The sequence below is a fragment of the Lepidochelys kempii genome, chromosome 13, assembly GCF_965140285.1.
Source record: "Lepidochelys kempii isolate rLepKem1 chromosome 13, rLepKem1.hap1, whole genome shotgun sequence".
Classification (NCBI taxonomy): domain Eukaryota; kingdom Metazoa; phylum Chordata; order Testudines; family Cheloniidae; genus Lepidochelys; species Lepidochelys kempii.
In genome coordinates this window covers 20,322,092-20,341,887 of record NC_136392.1, presented here as the reverse complement: position 1 = coordinate 20,341,887, position 19,796 = coordinate 20,322,092, and the positions used below count along the sequence as shown (strand labels likewise).

The 19,796-nt window shown below is 39.6% G+C and overlaps 1 protein-coding gene across 2 annotated transcripts in view; it reads right to left on the bottom strand.

Annotated features, from left to right (window-relative positions):
• The window catches only part of STK4 (serine/threonine kinase 4), a 77,044-nt gene that overhangs the window by 39,269 nt on the left and 17,979 nt on the right, over nucleotides 1–19,796 (bottom strand). Inside the window, exons 9-10 of one of the 2 annotated variants that reach the window (XM_073309684.2) lie at nucleotides 16,195–16,381; nucleotides 2,073–2,230 (exon numbers count right to left, since the gene is read on the bottom strand). In XM_073309684.2, the coding sequence (XP_073165785.1) occupies nucleotides 2,073–2,230; nucleotides 16,195–16,381 (345 nt within the window). Of the gene's footprint in view, nucleotides 1–2,072; nucleotides 10,197–16,194; nucleotides 16,382–19,796 lie in introns of those variants that run through there. The other variant, XM_073309685.2, reaches the window with a different exon arrangement.

The following is a 19,796-nucleotide window of genomic DNA, read 5'->3' as shown; positions in this document are numbered from 1 at the left end:
AAAGTAAAAGAGGGAGAGAATTATATTATGTCAGAGGGTGGCTGACCCTTTTAAAAGGAGTTGGGCCTAACCCTACCTGTGACTAATGAGCCACCGCCCAGCTGAGGCTGTGAGGCCAGGATTCAGGTGACAGCTTGAAGATCACCTGGTCCTCATAAAAACCAACAGGTAATAAGTAACTCAGGTTAGCTGGAGAGCTGCAGGGGTAGGAAGGCTCCTGCAGTAGTCCCCAGGTCAGGGGAAGAGGCCAGTTTATATAAAACTCTCAGGCAGATGGCCTGCAGTGCATAATCTGCAAGGAACAGGCTAGGAAGGAAAAGGAAACAGAGAGGCTCGCCCTGATTCCCAGGCAGATGGCCTACAGAGTGTAATCCTGTAGAGAGTAGATAGGCTCCTGAAGATAACCCTAGGTCAAGTGGAAAAGGACATGTTTGATATATTTTCTGTTATTCTGAAGTCCTTGAAGAAAAGGGACTGGAATCCTGTGGCTGGAGTGCTCTTTGGTGCATAGGCTGGTAAATTAGCCTGCTGCTTATATACTATTTTTGTAAAATGTGTTTCTGAAGCGATTCTGAACATTAACAGTGGTGCGCAGGGGCAAAACAGGGCTTGCGTGTTACAAAGGGCTACAGGAGAAATGTGCGGTGGGTCCTCTAGTGGAGTCTCCATGCCGGTCCTATTTAGGCTAAAGTGGAGAGACTGCACGATCTGTGCTACCCTGGCTCCAGCGGCCCTATGAATCAGTGCAAGAGGCACAGAAGAACTGCAGATACTATACCAGCCTTGGCTGCAAGGCCTCCTCTGAAGCACTGTGTCATGACCAGGAGGTAGATTTTGCTTCCTGCATGGCTTTATGATGCTGGAGTAAATTTCAACATTAATTATTTCAATCTGATTCCTTCATATTACACAAGATTCAAGGTAAGTTAAAACAGAGTACAATAAAACAAAAGCAGCTAACACAGAAAGAACTTGCACTGAAATATCACTGAAAGAGACAGCTGAAAAACACCACAGTAAGATGGATTATCCATCTTGCAGTACTGCTAACTCCAGAAATCATTCAAAAATCTTAAGTCTGATCCCCCAAAAAGTGAGATTGGCTTAAGAGTCATCATGAGATTTTAAATAAAATAAATTTAAGGTCCTGTTTTGCATTCTGGTTTTGTGACATTGAGGTTTGCATTTTCCAGCTTTTCTCCATTACTATCTATGAAGGCTAGAAACAGGTTTTGTTTTAAAAAATATGAAGGCTGAGATTTGCAAATAACGTGACTCCTAGAGGTAAAGCTTTAAGATAACACATACCAATCATCATGAGATTTGGCAACACTGATTCACACATGACACATTAAGGATTAATATTTTCCTGCTTGGAGGGGGTGGGATGCGGGGGGGGGGGGGGTTGGGGCTGCTGCCGCAGGGTGGTGTGCAGGGTAATCAGAGCTCCAGGTTGGGGGTGGGTGAGAGCTTCTGCCCTTCGGGAGCACTAAAACTCAGGGATTTAGATCTTGGGGGAGTGCCAGGACTCAGGGCTTCAGCCCTGCAGCTCTGCTCCTGGTTTCAGCCGGGGGGGGGGGGGGGAGAGGGGGGGAGAGAGAGAGAGAAGAAGGGTGCACGATGGGGCTGAAACCGGCGCTCCCCTCATAGTTAAGCCCCAAGCCGCTATGCCCCCTGCAGGTCTGAAACCAGGAAAGGAGCCGCAGGGCTGAAGCCCCAAGCCCCAGTACTTCCAAGGATCAGAAGCCCTGACCACCACTCCCTGCCTGGAGCCCTGACCCCCCTCACCCTGCAGCTGCAGCCCCAACCCCTGCCCAAACCCCTGAGCTAAAGGCCTGAGGCAATGAAGGGTGTGTGTGTGTGGGTGGATGTGGGTGTGGGTCTTCGTCTCCCCCCACTGCTGCAGGATTACTTCCTGTTCCACAGGGTGGCCGGTTGACCGGTATGTCTGTAACTCTGGTGTTTGTACCTTTGAGGTTCTACTGTACCTTCTCCAAATAAGAAACTTGTTACAGTAAGATTAACAGAAAACCTTTAAGATGGCCGTATTACATTTCAAAGTATATACTTACACATTCGTAGTCTCCATCCTGTGGTACTTTCCAATCAGAGGAATTTTTTGTCGGGCCAGATGCATTCTTCCCAAAGCTATTGAGCTGATTCTCCTTTTCTTTTTGTTCAAAATATTCCAAGAATGATGGTTTGGCTGGCTGCATTGTTTCATCGCTCCCTGGAAATATTTAAAAAAATAGTAAAACAATGGTCACTTCTGTAAAAATCAGAAACTAGAGCATTTGATATTTCAGCAAACAGAATCTGTCTCAAGCAATTAGTTCACTAATAATATTTGGCAAAGCTGACAAAGTACTATCTATGTGGAAAGCTCTAGACAAATAGCTAATCTTCACGCCATTACTGTGAGAGAAGTATTATCCCCATTTGCCTCGGTTTCTCCATCTGTAAGAGGTTAAGAGACCACAGAGCCAGTTGCATCAGAGCCAGGATTAGAAGTCCAGAGGTTCTGATGGTTAGACCTGTGCTGAGTCCATCAGAACAAACTGCTTAGTGACTGCTAAGACATGCACTACAAGCTGCATACAGACTTCAGCCAGCTGGATGCCAGCTTATTTATTACCAACTAGGTTGTGTGCCTTATAAAATATGAAAAAAAGGATATAAATTAAAGTTCAACAATGAATGAGATCAGAACCAAAATTTGTTTTACAAGTGAGAACATGCTACATTTTCCATTTGACTGGAACAGGACAGAAGGCCAGCTGCCACCACACTCCAAGAAAGCCCCTGTAAGTTCCTTTGTATAACGGTTACATACCCTATCCTTTCCTGAAGGCGTGGGAAGGGACTATTAATTTTTTAAGGTATGCATGGGGTCGGGGAGAAATAGATTTTAAAATCAACACTTATTCTAGCAGATTCTTTTGCTAGGATATTTCCCTTAGTCAAATACAGGTTCTCCTACTGGGTCACACAAGTTAGATTGGATTAGAAATAAGGATGGTAACATGCCCTGCCTTCCTTCAGCCACATTTACATTTGGATTGTGGTTTAATGTGATCTGTGCAGTGGTGCTGGAACTAGAGGTGCTGGAGGTGCAGCCGCACCCCTTGGCTTGAAGTTTTAACACCAAATACATGGTTTCCATCAGCAGCACCCCCACTATAAATATTGTTACAGCACCCCTGGAGCCGTGGACATTTAAGCATGAATTCACCCAACCGATCCCCTCTAGCACACTGTCACCCCTGCTCATCTTATGTCAAAAGTGGAAGTGTATGGCCATACATTCAGTTAGGACACTGACGCCGTTTGAAACAGACGAGATTTGAGGTATAGATGAGATGGGATCTAGGAGAAGCCCAGCCTTCCTCAGTTGAAGGATCATTAGGATGCCTTATGGGGTTATTGGTCAGGGGAAAAGAGACAAAAAGTGAACAGACTGTAGCCTCAAAGCACCGGGGCGGGGGGGGGGGGTGGGGAATTAGACAATATAAGAACTGTTAGAAGTAACAAAATATTGAAAGTTTCAGTGTGGCTTCTTGACAGTATAAAAGGATAGGACTGTCAAACTTAAGACTTACCTGCTAGTGCAACTGGTGCAGTTTCAGATGTTGTTTAATATGTATTCAAATTTATGTCCAGCTGACAAACAAGATTTAAAGCAGATAATACTTTGTACAGAGTCTCAGCATAAGAATAAAAATATGCTTGTACAGAAGATATACTATTGCAGCAAGCTACACCTTAGGATCATGAAAACTGAAACTGTATTTACAAAGATTATTCATAGCTAAACGCAAAATTGCTTTCATTTATGATAAATTGCTGCATATGGTTTTTGTGCACATTACATATGAGTTAGTTCTGGAAGAGCAAGTCAACTAACCTATTTTGAAGACCCTGTTTTCAAAAGGGAATGTTATTTCATTGTAATAAAAAAACACAGTTTGCTACACAATGCAAGAAATCTATCATGTCTAAATACATTAAGCATTACAGAAGTCAAGTCTCACATGTCCATAAAAGCCAGGCAACTCATAAATTCAGCTTCCCACAACAGTTACCCCAGGTCAAGTGCTAGTATAAATGGCACCAAAATTAGCCAAACATAAGCCAGGTCTAGACTGGGTAGTTAAGATTACACCATCAAGTGCCACACAAGTGAATTAAGTATAATTGCCAAAACTAATAAAAAATGGGGCTTAAAATACATAAAATACATAAAATAGTCTCTTAAGTGATTTGCCAGATGTCCATAAGACAATCTTTGGCAAAGAGTTTCACATTTTGGAGATATGCAGACATAAGCCTGTCAAAGATCTAAATTTTCCAAGAGACTGTATGCTATTAACTGGTGCTTTATTTTTGGTATCTGGAAATCCATACATGTTTAGTCACAGAAGTAATTCTTTAAAGTAAAACTGACATATTATATTGTAGAACTTCATTTCCAGATTTTATTTGATTATTAATAGATATAATGGTTTGAATTCTTGTACCAACTTGATATTTTAAGGACATCTTGTGTGTTTACAGAAGTGTTAAATATAGAGTAAAGTGAACTTCCATAAAGCAATAAGATATTTTAGCATGATCCTTGGCTTCAGATACTGAAAGAGACAAAGGGGTGGCTGTACAAATAATATGAAAATATCATTACAACTCTTTAAGCTGCAAATATCTTGTAGTCTTTCCTGAGCCAGCAAACAGCTGAAAGATGAAAATAAATGCTTACACATCTGCATCATAACAGACGTTAAGACAAATTATTTTATTCTACCACTGGCAATAGTTTCCTTTTTTAAAAAGCCTCATTGTACAGAATCAGATCAACAAAGCCACCTTCAGACAGACTGCATCAAAGGTCAGAGTCTGGAAACGTGTTTGCAAAGTAGAGAAATATTGTGCTATTGGGGATAATTACTGAAGTAGTATAGAACTCTAATTACCCACTGCGGTGACAAAACATTTATTTAGAGAGTGAAGATACTCTATGCATACCCATTCTATGCAACTGCAAGATACTGTTAGAAGCAAGATGCACATTATAAATGTTAAAGTCAATGAATACAAAGCAACGTTTTATGTGGTGGAATTTTGTAGAATAGGCATGAACTCATGTTGGACAGTACAATCAAAATGAGGTTTAAGGGGCCTAATGTGAGTAGCTCCAATTGAGGACAAGTTGAAGGAGGCTGGGCTACACTGGTACGGGCATATCCAACGGAGACCCAAGAGTTATATCAGTGGGATGGCTCTTGACGAAAGATGGCTAATGGGGAGACCAAAGACTCTGTACACAGACCGGATATCAGTGGACTCCAGAGAGACCAATCTGCATGACAGCAGAGAAGAAGGATACAAGAGTCGCCAACCCCAAATAAGCAAAGTGTCAAGAACGAGGAGGCAGCAGCATGAACTCATCTGTGTAAACACACACACACACTCACTCTATAATGGTCTGGAGTTCTTTTTTAAAAATCTATATTAGAATGAACAGTCAAATTAGTGGTTTGAAAAAGTCATTTTTAAATACTCCTTCACAGAGTACTACTTGATTTTCATGAGCTTATATTCTTACAGAAAGATCATTTTGCTTAGATGTAGTTGCTGTACTGCAGGAATTAATTCAGAAAGTAACCTTTAATCAAATTTTAAAAAAATTTCCCCCTCTTCCCAGAACAGTAAAATTTTATTCTGCACCAACTAACTGTTGCTCACAGTAACATCCAGGGGTAGGTGCAGTCAATCACATCACTAGTTACTTCAGTCATGGAAGGTTCCTTTGGTAACTTCAGTGAAACCAAATTACACATTTCTGATGTTTAGTCAACTAAATTTCTGTTTCCACACAGAACAACAACATAAGGATACAAATAAAAGGCAAATGACGACAAGCAGCTTCTGGGTTAGATTTTGATAACTCTACAATAGTTAAAAGAAAGCATGTACTGTACTTCTCATCCACCGCTAACCATGAAGTCAGCTTTGTCCTTTGAGAGATACAATAACCTTCAGTCTTTAATAGCTACCAATTAAGTACATTTGTACGGGACATATTTTTAACCTTAAATATTGATTTACTGGAATAATTTATTAAACTGATTAAGATGCAGGTTTACTAATTGACGAGGAAATGATGAATGGAAAAAGACTGTAAAATGACAAATCTAGCACAGCTCTGGGGATTTTTATAAACTTTAATTGCTACTATAATTTCAGAGTCAGGTTGCTTATTTAGAGAGATTGACAGAAACGCTCCTTGAGAAGGAAAGACAATACACCAAGTCAATGTCATTCTGGCATGGTAGATTTATTTTTGTAATCCTGACTTATATCAATGCCAGCTTTGCAGAAAGGTCATCTGCTATTAATTCAATACAAAGTTCACCTGTTTAATTCTGTTTAAGGTTTTCATAGAAACCAAAGAAGAAACTAAAAACTAAGTCTGGTTCTGTAAAGAAGGGTATCAGATATTGGCCACTGCTGGAGGAAGACACCAGACTAGATGGGACATTTCCTAGTATTACAGGGTGATATCAAAATATTAATGTTTAACAGAAGTGAAAGTGCACAGAGAGAGATAGAGAATCGCTACTGGTTATACTGTGGGCATTATGCATGTCAGACTGGAATAACTTCTTTATGTAAGCACATACTTAGGACCTTAAAAAAAAAAGCCTCTTATGGAGATGAATCAATATAGCTCCTCTGGAGCTGTTAATGTTTCATCATTTAAATATGTAGTCATCATTTTAGGAGCCATATTAATTACAAAATGGAACACAACAGCTCTGTTGGAGCCTTTCCAGTCTATTACATGTTTAGGATATTTATTTAGCACCTTCAGTGCTCATACCACGTTATTGTAAAGTTTGCCAAACGAAGAATAAAGATCAGAATCCCTACCCAAAAACGAACTATGAACAAAGAGAACACTCAACTGTGCTGTTGGTATAATTTCTTTGAAAATTGAGAAATATTAATGTTTAAAATCTATTTTGGGACAGATGTTAAAAAAAGAACAGCAGTGAAATGTCACTGCCATGGCTGCTCAGGTGAAGGGAAGATCGCAAATCATGTATGGCAAGTCCCCCCCCCACACACCCAAAGGTGAGAATTTTAAATCAGTGCTATACGAAGTACTCCATATTAACATTAAATTTCAAAATTACTGTTAAACATAGCCTTGTATCTGGTAAATAGCCACTGCTTTGAATCTTCATTAGTGTTGCCCAATAAACTCTAATGGCATTTGGACGGAATTTTCCAAAACCAAAAGACTTCAATAGGAGTAGAAATAGGCCAAGGAAGAATGCTTTTGAAAATTCCACCCTATTATTCAAGTAAGCTTGCTGAGTAGTAAAACTATGAACGTTACAAGAATGTTTCTCTCCTACTAAAATAAATGGGAAATAGAAACCAATGCAATAGGAAAAAAATCCTTATTTTACTATTTTTCCCTCTTTATAGTGATTCCCGCCTCATCACCGAAAGCACGTTCCGGAGCTGTTACTGGCTATGATAGAAGTATACCTATTCCTTCAAGAGCTGTAGCTCACGAAAGCTTATGCTCAAATAAATTGGTTAGTCTCTAAGGTGCCACAAGTACTCCTTTTCTTTTTGCGAATACAGACTAACGTGGCTGCTACTCTGAAACCTGTACTCTATAACCTCTTGTGTGTTCTTTAAATCCCTGTTCTGTTTTAAAGAGACCTGTGCCTGAAGCATGTAGATTTTCTGCATTCCAAATCAGAGCTGGGGAAACTGCACTGCAAGTACATTAAGATTTTAAAATTAAATGTTTAACCTGCAGCCCTGCCAGTTTGCTAATGGACATGTTCATGTACAGAACTATAATTCTATCTAAAACCATAAAATGTTTGCTTATGGGGTTCGTAATATTATATTAGAGAAGTTAGATATTGAGCATGTGTATATTTTCCTGATAGGAAGACTAAAGATTATCAAAACAAAAATTTGATTCTTTCCTCTAAACTTAATAGAAAGGTTTTTAATTAAAAATGTTGAGGATAAAAACAAGCTATTTCTTTTTAAACATTACCATGAAGTGCTGAAAGCCCAAATGCACAAACATTGCACTAGTGCTTTGAAATTCTTGGATATAAAAGATTGTAAATACAAAGTATTTGTCTTGTACTCTGTCTTTCATCATGGCTTAGACTTGTTGTATCGAACTATTTGATATGCCTATCCACTGAGAATGAGAAAAAGTTTGACAAAATCTGAGTAGTTGGGCATACTTTCTGGAATTACATACTAGAGTACTAGGAAAGAACTTGACTGACTTTGTTAGACAGACTTTAGTTTGCTCATGATCCTAGTAAGCTGCAGCATCTAGACAAGTTACTAGAGGACTACAATTAAGTTCCAGAGAGTGCGTGATTTGTGATAATGGGCTATAGGGTGGCAGGAGCATGTACACCAAGGACTTTGGAAATAGTAAGTTATTTGTTTTGTGGTAGCATGAAGAGACCCAAAATAAGGATCATGGTGCGCCACATCCAGGAATACAGAGTCCCTGTATAGAAAAGCTCCTGATCAAACTTTGTGAGGATGTATCTTGTTAGTTTTAACTTTAAAAATCAGAAAAGCCATTGCTGTCTTTTATAGTTTAACTCAAAGGTCTAAGCTAAGCATTTAACAATAATAGCGCCCAATGATTACATACAATAAATGCCTAATATGCAAATTTTAAATGGAAATTGTAGTTCTGTTTGCATCAAGCTTTTCCTCAAGAGAACTACAATGGAAGTTTAAAAGCCACTTGGGATAATTTGTACAGAAACTAAGAAAGATTAACAGAACTGCATCATTTCATTCAGCATAGCAGAAAGAGGCAAATGTATTCAACTACAGCAAAAAGTATTCCACCATTAATTAATTTTGTACCCTTTAGTAACATGAACTGCAATTCACCCACATGAAGTGCAAGGCATGCAGCATTTCACAACTCCTTAAATTTACACTGATAAGTCTTCCCATGACTATGAGAAAAATTCTCAGTCCCAAATGAAATCTAAACCATGCCTAGTGGGTCCTGATACCACTGCAAAGCAACAGAGAACCATTACAATTAATTCAAAGCATCCAAACTAATTTATTTTGTAAACTATAAAGTATCTTATATTCATTCAAGAAAGAATATTTGTTCGTAATGACACAGAAAAGTCTATGGTACAGGTGATAGAGGAATCTTTCTATAAAATGATAAAAGGTTCTGTGCATATTCTGTGATGCAAGAAAGCTAGTTAAACTGAAGACCACCCTTTTTGACATCTTTCTTTAGTATGTTTTATTAAGAACTATGACAATATTATACTAGCCCACAAGCAAATGAAGGGACAGAGGCTGCTTTCCTCCCCATACATCACCACAGGATTTTCTCACAGGGAATTCTTCTCTCTCAGCTTGTTTGCTTTAGTCATTGGACTAAATACATGAAGGCACTGGAGAGAAAAGCTGAAAAAGGGGAAACAGTGACAAGTTCTGATTGGATAACTCATTCCTAGCCCATATCATAATCTTACCCAGCAGCAACTTTACTTGGATGTGTTGCAATCTTTTATATCCAGGGTCTCGCACACAACAATCTAAGGATTTTGATTGGTATACAGCTGAATGAGAATACAGACATGTCAGCAACTCCTTTTTTAACATTTGTGGCCATAAAACTTACCAATGCTTAAGACAGAAGCTAATATTCATACACCACATTTGTTGCTGTTCTTCTGGGAGAAAAATCCTCAATAGCATAAGTAATGGCTAGTAAGAGGAATTCCAATTTAGAAGTGGCACTCTCTTTGATCAAAGTACTTTAAGATTTTATTTGAGAAACTATTTGTTCCCAGGAGGAGGACATTTCCTCCACAGTTCATTCTGGTCCTCACAGGAAATAAACTCCTAATTATTCTTAGAGGAGACAGGTAGGTCAGAGCTAGCCTGCAGATTAGACACAACTTTATCCCAAAATAGTAAATTTAATCATAAATAATTCACCTCTTTCCTCTACATCTTTCAAGATACTGTTGTGGTATATGGCCCACTGTATACTACTCAGTACTCCATTACTCATGATCTCCATCTTGATCAAGTCATTGCCCGTGTCCGAAAAACTTCTTCTAGTTTCTATCACTGGCATTCATAGATACACAGTACTGTAAAAGCAATAAAGGCACTCAGCTGTATACTTCCAAGATTGCTACATTAAACACTTATATGTCTGTTTCCAATTTCAGAATGCTGGATGGAATTTATGTTCATATATTATGAGCTTTATTAATGGTGAGGCCATGTACAATATTCAGCATGCAAAGAACTGAAAGTGGACAAGTGTGTAGCTCAGACTCCAATTGTAACCCATTTTAAAACACAATCTGTTGGGTAATGCCTTCAGATTCTCAATGTGTTTTAGAAGACATTACTCTACTGTTAAAAAACACACCACTTTCTTGACAACACCATAATGGCTGTATATGTACTCCCACTGCTAGTCTACATGACTGCACTCACAGCTACATGACATGATATTCCTGTTGCACAGATGGGAAGTAAAACAAACAAAGAGCAGTCATCTTCACCAGAAGTACTTCTGGTGTGTGAAGGTGAAAAGCAATACAGACTATAACTACCACAGGGAAATATGCCCAGTACTGAAAGAAAGTTCTCATTTTTGGACATTTATATTCACCATGCAGCAACAGTATAGCAGGGGGGAAGGAAGTGTTTAGTCAATTTAGGTATTTATACAATGCTCATCGCAATATCTGAGGACATATTGCTAATAATGCTTTATGTCCCAATTACTTTTAAATGGTCCAATTCATTTTAGATATAAAGCTATACCACTGAAAACTCAACCTAATACATGAACCGGAAGTAGTGTTATGGAAAATCATCTTCTGAAGAATAGCAGAAAAATGCCAATGACATACTTCTGCAATAACCACATCATCCATTTCAATACCAGGCAACTAAACAATTTCAGACACTGACTGTCATTAAACCACCTAGAGCTGCCTCATAAGTATAGATAAATAACGCTTTATTCATTTGCAACAATAACTGAGTGTAACACCTAGTGGATGCCTTCTAAGCCACCCACATTTAATTATGCTGTGCATTTTAAATTACAGTTTTTACATAGAAAATTAATTGCTTTACATGAAAAATTAGACTTCTAACTAGTGAAAGGCCTATTGAATGTTGGCACTTAAATATTTCACTTTAGCTAAGTTAAAATATCAATATCTTGTACATTTAACACAAGACTACCAAGACTATAACAAGTTCAGATGGCTCTTCTCACCTAAAAAAATTGCAGAGCGCACGCACACACACACCACTTTCACTCATTAATGAAATGCTGCCATCTCTAGAATAGAGGGTGGCTTCGTAACAGAGCACAATCATTTGCCAGCTTAGGACACAGGAAGAGATTTCAAGTGTAATTGGAAATTCCAGGTGAATTCATGTAATCATTGGATTTGGAATCTAGCTAAAACACTGAGGCTAATACACCTTCGCAGTGAGGAGTGCTAGAGGATCTTTAACAATCACAAACGGAGACATATTTTACATCATATCCAAATGACAAAGGGCATAGCGCTATTAGAGCTGCTAATGCCACACTGCTGCATTTGTATGCTACAATAAAGAGCCTCACTTGAGATCACTTATGATTACAGCCCAAGAAGGCAGTATAGTTATCTTACCTTCCACATCAGGTATGCTTCTACTCTTTAGACCTAAAAAGCTCCAAGGTACCAGTTTTCCTCATCTCAAGTCCTACCCATTTTATGGGCAAGTAATGCAAGCAAGATGTGGATGAGACAAGATTTTCAGTAGTGTCTACCAGCACTATGAATACTAGCAAATGGCAGGAAATGTGTCTACTGACAAACATACACACATAAATAGCCTGGGAGATAAGAGAAGAAATTTTAATAAATTAAATACACTTAACAATTGCATGAATATTAGTGAAATTTATCATTAAAGAGGAAATGACAACTTTTTTCCCCCACTAGCAATTTGAGCTCATGGCTGGCTGAAGTGTAGTTTAGTAGATGTTTTAATAAGAAAAGACAATAAAAAGATCTGTTGTGGCTATATTGAAATAATTATTCTGGTCTCTGAGCAGAACAAGAGTTCCTTATATTACAAATGAGTGCCCTTCCTTAGTGCTTCAGAAGGCTAGCTTTTAAATGTTAAAATTAAAGGTTGCTCCAAAGCAGTTAAACTCATATCAAGTAAGCTCTTAACAATGGATTTACAACAACAAAAAGAAGATGTGTAGCAGTGCAGTTTAAATAGTTGCAGTTCTCAGAAAAATCAAAGACAAGGGTTAGTGCAGAAAAGACAAGAATATCTAGTGATATTCTTGTTTTGGGGGGCTTCTGGGGGGGAAGGGGGTTGTTTTTTTGCAAACGTTTGAATATTTTGTTTTGAGTATCTCTTTGGAAAAACAACCAAACAATTGTAAAATATTTAACAAGCCAAAATTAGTACATGATGGATTTTGGTACTTCTGTATTCAACCCTATACACAACAAGTACATTTAAAATCTAGTATATTTACATGATCAAATCCTTTAAAAAAATTTCATCTAAGAACAGAAGGTATGACTCTCAAAGTTTCATCACACATAGTATGAGTTGCTAGAGGAAACGGTTTCCCAGAACTTCCATAGAAAGCCTAGTATTAAATATGACATTTCAATGTCTCTCAGACCCTTTTTCATTTAAAAGGCAGGTTTTTTGTTTTGTTTCTTTTAAATGGTACGAGAACCAGTTTTAGGCACGCAGGAGTTTCAGGCTCCTGGAAAGATTCTACTCTACCACTGCTGCTATGTAAAAGAATTTAGATCTTTATACTGTATTCACCTGAACACTCTTTACCATGATTTGCTAGACCAGTTATTTGAAAGACAGATCACTTAATACATGAATTAATGAAAATTCTCCAATTCCAATGCATTAAAATTACCATTATTTCACCCACTTAAGATTTTGAAAAATCCTTCCTCAAAAGAGTTCTGCTGCTGGTTTGATGACTTTTTATAGCTCAATCAATTTAACTGAACTTCAGGAGAACATTAACATGGAAATAAGTTGAAAAAATGGAGCATTCGAGGCAATTCACAGGAAAAGCATTTGCAAACTCCTAAGAGATTATTGCCTAGCCATCTCCCCAAGAAACAGTTATTCAAAGGAATATTAATATGGACAGTGCACTGGGCTGCACTTAGAAATTCAATATTATTCTATTGGAGGGGGTGGAAAGAAAAAAAAAGGAGTGTAAGCTAAATTTTAACCTGATATGGTAATTTTCCAAATGATGAAATCAACAAACCAACTGCATTGAAGATATATATATATTTTTTTAAATGTAGGTACTCCTTTGACAGCAAGAGCAAAAATGCTGAATGAAACCAAGCTGCTCTGGATCCTCTTGAAATTATGGCATTAAATGTACATGTACATGAAAGTAGTGTGCACAAAAGTGACGTTGCCGCTTGCACCAGGAACCTCACATTCATTCCTCAGACTGAGGAAGTCCTCTGACACTTCCAAATGTTTAGAAGCTCATCTTCCAATTCAAGCAGCAGCTGCCAGCAGCCTGTTCTGGAGCTCCCTCTTCTGGTTAGATGCTAAGACATATCCAACAACTGCAGTAGCCATTGTAGGATGTCCCTAACCACAAAATAAATGCTGGTTTTAAAGTTGGGTGTTTCATCTGTGAAAGTAAAATAACCACATACATCCTCTATAGAGAGAGTAATTGGAGGACAGAACTATTTATTTTCAGTTTGTAAGGACCACAAACTTTTGAGGTGAAGGTGAATGTAAGTGATGGTAAGTGAACTGAAATAGGCCAAAAATGAAGGGGTTTAGCATTGTTCAACTTTGTAATTGATACATTAATTCACATCAAAGAGCAATTCCCTCTTCCATCCAAGTTTAAACAGAATTTTGGTAGCATTCTTCCCTTAGTGTGAAGTTAGTGAATAGTTAACAAGTGATAGCAGAGGTGTGGGGAAATACTCAAAAGTGGAAGACTGATCATAGGCTTTTTTCTTAGAACAGAAAACAAAACACCCTTTAGATTTCTGCTCCCTTGAAAACTTGAAAAGCCATATTACTCAGATTCTTTAAAAGGAAAAAACTCAGTATGTTTTCTGTTTCTGAACAACTGGTATTCTCACCTTAAACAGCCCTTGCCACATCTTCTTGGGCAATCATTTAAATTACAGTAAACTACTGTACATAGATGCCTGATTTTCCATCTCTCTCCTTGTCACAGACTATTATCCCGTTTCAGTCATGCTAACACTGAAATGCAAGTCAGCTTTGATAACTCCGTTTCCTTTCTTCCCATTGTTATAAAAGCAGACTTCCCCTGTTACTTATGGCTAATCAATATTTGCCAAAGTTTGAAATTTCAGCAGAAAAGCCAGAGTTTGCAGAGCTCTGTATCGATTTGTAAGCATATTACTATGTGCTCCCTCTTCTGTTAGAAAAAACTGTCTTCACCGAGAGAAGATGGTGAGTCTAAAGAGCCAACAAGTGGAAAAGAGTTTCCATTTGACAGAAAACTAAGGAATTCCTGGGAAAAGTACTTCTTCTTCTTTAGTGATTTGTATAATGTTTATACCCAATTATTCTTAGCTGGTCTAATCCAGTGGTCTCCAACCTTTTTACTCCCAAAATCACTTTTTGAATTTAAGGGCAATCCAGTATCTACCCCGCCCCTTCCCCAAAGCCCCACCCTGCTCACTCCATCCCCCCCTTTCTCCCCCACCCTCACTCACTTTCACCAGGCTGGGGCAGGGGTTTGGGAGTAGGTGCAGGCTCTGGGCTGGGACCGAGGGGTTCACAGTGTGGGAGCAGGCTCCGGGCTGAGCCTGGGGCAGGGGGTTGGGGTGCAGGAGGGGGTTTGGGGTGCTGGCTCTGGGATGGGGCTTGGGTGCAGGAGGAGGTTCAAGGCTAGCGTGCAGCCTCCTGCCAGTACTTACCTCAGGCAGCGTCGCAGCGAGGCTAAGGCAGGCTCCCTGCCTGCCCCGGCCCCATGCCGCTCCCGGAAGGGGCCAATGCACCCCCTACTAAAGTCACAAATCTTTGTATTGATTGTTTCCATGGGAGTTCAGTAACTGAGAACTTAAACTCAGATCACCAGTGCTTCTTTTTTATATTTTAAAAAAGTAGTACTGTTGCACTTTCTCCCATGTCACCTCAATGCCTGGGAGGAACTCCCTGTAAACATCTGCAAAGCCATTGCATTGTCCTCCTTAAAGCTCTCCTCTGCCACGATGCCTACAAAAAACACCATCTCACCCCCACACCCATACCCTCCCAGATAGTGCTAGACAGCTGGTGTGCTGTGACTGCTACTTGTCACATTGTCCACTTTTGTTTTGTTACCACCTTGCGTTCTCCCTGTATGTTATATTCACCGGTTGTCTCATTTTATATTCAGATTGCAAGCTCTTCAGGGCAGGCATCATCTTTTTTGTTAAGTGTTGGCACAATGGGCCCTGATTCATGACTGGGAACCCAAGGCACACTCACAATACAAATAACCAATACTACTTGACTTTTTAGAAGTAAAATCTCTCTAATAAAATGCTTGCATCTACTGAGTGGAACCAGGACAACAGAGAGCACCTAGTAACTTCAGACAGCACATCTCCTTAGAAACAGGAAGTGAGGCTGACATGCCATAATAGAAAAACCATTAACTGAATTCAAAGTTAGAAAACCCAGGATGGAGTTTAACTAGTAATTTATAATTATTTAGTATTTTTTGTCAAGGGAAGTTAGAGCAACATTAAGAGTATCTACAATAAATAGCATAGTGAAAGTACATAAAATTACCATAAAACTAATATGTCCCATTGGCAGAGCAGCTTGCTGAAAGCTATTACTCACTGTAATTAAAACATCCTTAGCTGCCATACAGAAGACATTTATTGTAATAATCTTAACTTTCCGTTACATTTAGCTTTCTCCCTTCTGCTGACATTTTATCCTACTATGGCCTCACTGTACTTTTTGACCACAGACATTCATGTGTTTTTCCCCACTTCAACCTTTGCATTTTCATCTGTGTGTGAATTAGGGACTATATAATCATTAAAAATAAGGAGTTCTTACTCTTCATGGTCCCCTCTTCTTCCTCTTCTTCCGTGTTTATTACCATTGTACCCAGCTGGGATTCCAGGGTTCCATCATGTTCTATCATGGTATTGGCTCCATCACTCATTGTACTGGCAGCTCTTATAGTACCAGTCTCATCTCCACTTGTCCGCACCATGGTACCCGAATCTGTTTCATCTTCTTCCTGTAGGAGGATGCAAGACATGCATTTACTGATCAGAGTTATCTTCTTTTTTTTTTTTTTATTAAATAAAAAAGACTGGCAACATTCAAAGGGAACTGGTACCAACTTCCAATATTTCTTTGGTATCAGAGTTTTACAAAATTTTTGTAAGGTCAGCAAGATGTAACGAATTATGCCTTTTGTTCTCTCCTTCCTATTCCCAAATGGGTAATGAAAGATCTTCTCCATTCCTTTTCCTCTAGCTTTATCTATTGTTAGAAATATGCTGGGATGACCACTTTGCAGACTGAAGTCTTCCACTTAACTACATAAGAGCAATATTAGCAGTACAAGCGTCCCAACACAGCCAGCTGGCATCTGAGCCCTGACCCAATGGCCTATCACTAGGAGTAATTAAGTCGCAATACTCATTCAGCCCTTACTGTCTCTAAGGGCAGGTCTACACTATGGGGTTAAGTCGACTTAAGTTACGCAACTCCAGCTACGTGAACTTAGGTTGACTTATTGTGGTGTCTACACCATGCTGGGTCGATGGGAGAAACTCTCCCGGCGACTTACTTTATACTTCTCATTCCGGTGGAGTACCGGAGTTGATGGGGGAGCAATCAGCGGTCGCCTTAGCAGGTCTTCACTAGACCCACTAAATCGACCCCCGGTGGATCGATCCCTGCAGCATAGATGTGTAGACAAGCCCAAAGATTGCCAGATACAGTTGACCTAAAATTCCATTCTGAAATGATCTAGAGATCACTGAACAGTTATTAGATGGCAGCAGTATTCAGTCTAGTCTATAGTGTGTGTGTGCATGCTGAAGAGATAATGCCAAACTTTAGAAGCTGAGATTTAAAATAGTTCATCACTAGTAATAAACTCTTAAGGAATTGAAATAAACTGAATTTGCAAGCCTTTAAAAAAAGAAAAGAAAAAGAACTGTACATTAAAATCAAACCCAGTCATTTTTTTCAGAGAATATTTTTTTCCATTTGTTACCACACATTAACATTGTGACAGATATTGCAATCCCACGCAGCATCTTCGGGAGAACATACTGTATGATAGTTATGATTGGGTTGTGTAACATTGTGGGCCAGGGACTGCACAAAACTCCAGAGGGAGGAGGGTTGCACAGCTTCACCACGAACTAAAAATAGTGCGCAGTGATTAAGGTGAAACACTCAGATTGTAAAAACTAAAGAGGTACCAACCCCAGGGAGGCTTGCACATACTAGTTCAAAGTTGGTATTCCAGAGGCTAACAGACAAAGAAAGAGCTTTTGGTATAAAAACGCTGCATTTAAACTGACTCTTGACCCTTCTCTCTGATCCAGCAAATGGACAGGACCTTCTGAGCAAAGGGGATCCCAACCCTTGTGGAAAGTCTGCAAAGACCTGGGGCCCTGCTAAGATAGAAAGACTGAGGGGTGACCTCTGGTAAGCTTTAAGCATGCATATAGAAACTTCTGTTTTCTCTGTAATGCGTTTACCTTAAGAATAAAGGTGGTTGCTTAGAAAGAGCAGTGTGGTAATTTGTAACTGCTGGCAATATGCTGTTCACAGTCTTTAGAGAGAAAGCAACACTCAGGCACTGGCCTTTAGGCAGGCTGGCTTGCTGGGTATAGCACAGTAAAAGCCCAGGAGCTGTACAGCTTTAAAGGTCAGAAGGGAGCAGGACAAGGACAAATTGCTTCAGTTTTCCCAACAGCAAGGAAGCAGAAGTGAGCATGTACGATCTTGTGCTCGGTGTGGTTCGTAGCACATGTTCCAAGCAGTTGTGGTGCTGACTACTGTGCCTTGCATAAAACTGGTCACCAAATCCAGTCCGCCCCCAAACTATAGCTCCAACACAAGGCCTGCCGGGTGCTATGAGCTGCACTAAGCAAGAGACAAGTGCACACAGATGCCCACTTCTACCTCCCTGCTGTTGAAAAAATCGCAGCAGTTTGGTGGGGGAGGGTAGGACTCAGCGGCCATGCATATTCGGGGTTGGGGGGAGGGATATCAATACTTGACACTGCCGTGAATTTCATAAAAAAAATCATCCATGATGTTCACAAGGCCACTTGTTATAAGTGGTAAGCCCCCAGTTGCTGTGTATATGTGATTGTGGCCTTTGTGATCCAAGCTAGTGTCACAGGGCTAACGCGCACACGTCTCACAGAGCTACAATACAAGGTCTCACCACTGTCAACATGGTGTCCCACCCTGCCCTCCTCCAGTGCCTCCATGTCTGAGGCCTCTGTCCCACTAAGGGTGCTGGTAGTTCACAGCCGAACCTCTTGAACACCAAACCGAGAAGACTGGGAAAAGGATGAACTTCAAAAGTTAATGGGGGGGGGAGGGGATGAAGTTTTACTGCAGGTGGGCAATAAACTCCCCCTCCAGCATTGTGAGACGCTGCAGCAGAAAACCTACAGTGCCACGGAAGCTCTTGGTAACTCTTCCCTTCTAGCAGCGGTAATGTGGCAGGGCAGAGAGGCCACAGGAAAACATTTACACTAGAGGAATCCTTCCACCTCCAACTATCTGGCATCAGCTGTCAGTGATGCAATCACAATTCAGACACATAAGCAGCTGCACATAACCTTAAAGTCAATATCATGTTGACACTGTGAGTAAAGATTACTTCCATCCCAAAGCACAATGCAGCCCTAACTTCACAGTGAGGAAACACTGCATTTAACAAACCTATATTTCATTGCAAAGCATGCTATTCAAATCTAGTTTCAGAAGAGGCTTGCTCTATAGAATAACCGTCTGTTGTCCATTTTATTCAGTCAGGTTGAAACTGACGGAGCATGCTTCAAGTTGGCTTTTGAAAAACCACCACTCACACTACAACACTTATTCAAAAGTCAAAACGTAGCATCTGAACAAGCAATTACTTAGTCTGCAACTCTGGACTGAAAAAAAGCACAGAACTCAAGCTCACAGCACTGCACCATCAAAAGAAGTCTAAGCACACATCCCCTCTCCTTAAATTTGTGTCTGTTTCTTATTGTAAGTATGAAGTTTCTATAAAGGGGTTTCTAAATCAGGAAGATGGTATGAAGAAAACAACATACTTGTGTTATATGGCAAAATAGAACACATCAAAGACTACAAACAAAAGGCCTCTCTACTATAGGAAAAACTCAATCCAGACGGGAAAATATATTTGAAGTCTTCTACAAATTTATTACATATCTTTAAAAGTATTTTCTTGGGCTAGTAACTGTCCTGTGGTAGGTGTTGTGTCTACGTTCTGCTGACTCACTAAGGCAAGTAGCTCAATACGGTTGAATATAAAGGAGGTGGGAGTGGGCTAATAGAGAGCAGCTACAGGACATGAGTTGAGCAGTCCTAAGCTAAAAAACCCAGGAAAAAATCAACGCTGGAATCAGTGACTGAGCTGAACACTATGTAGTATTATTATTAAT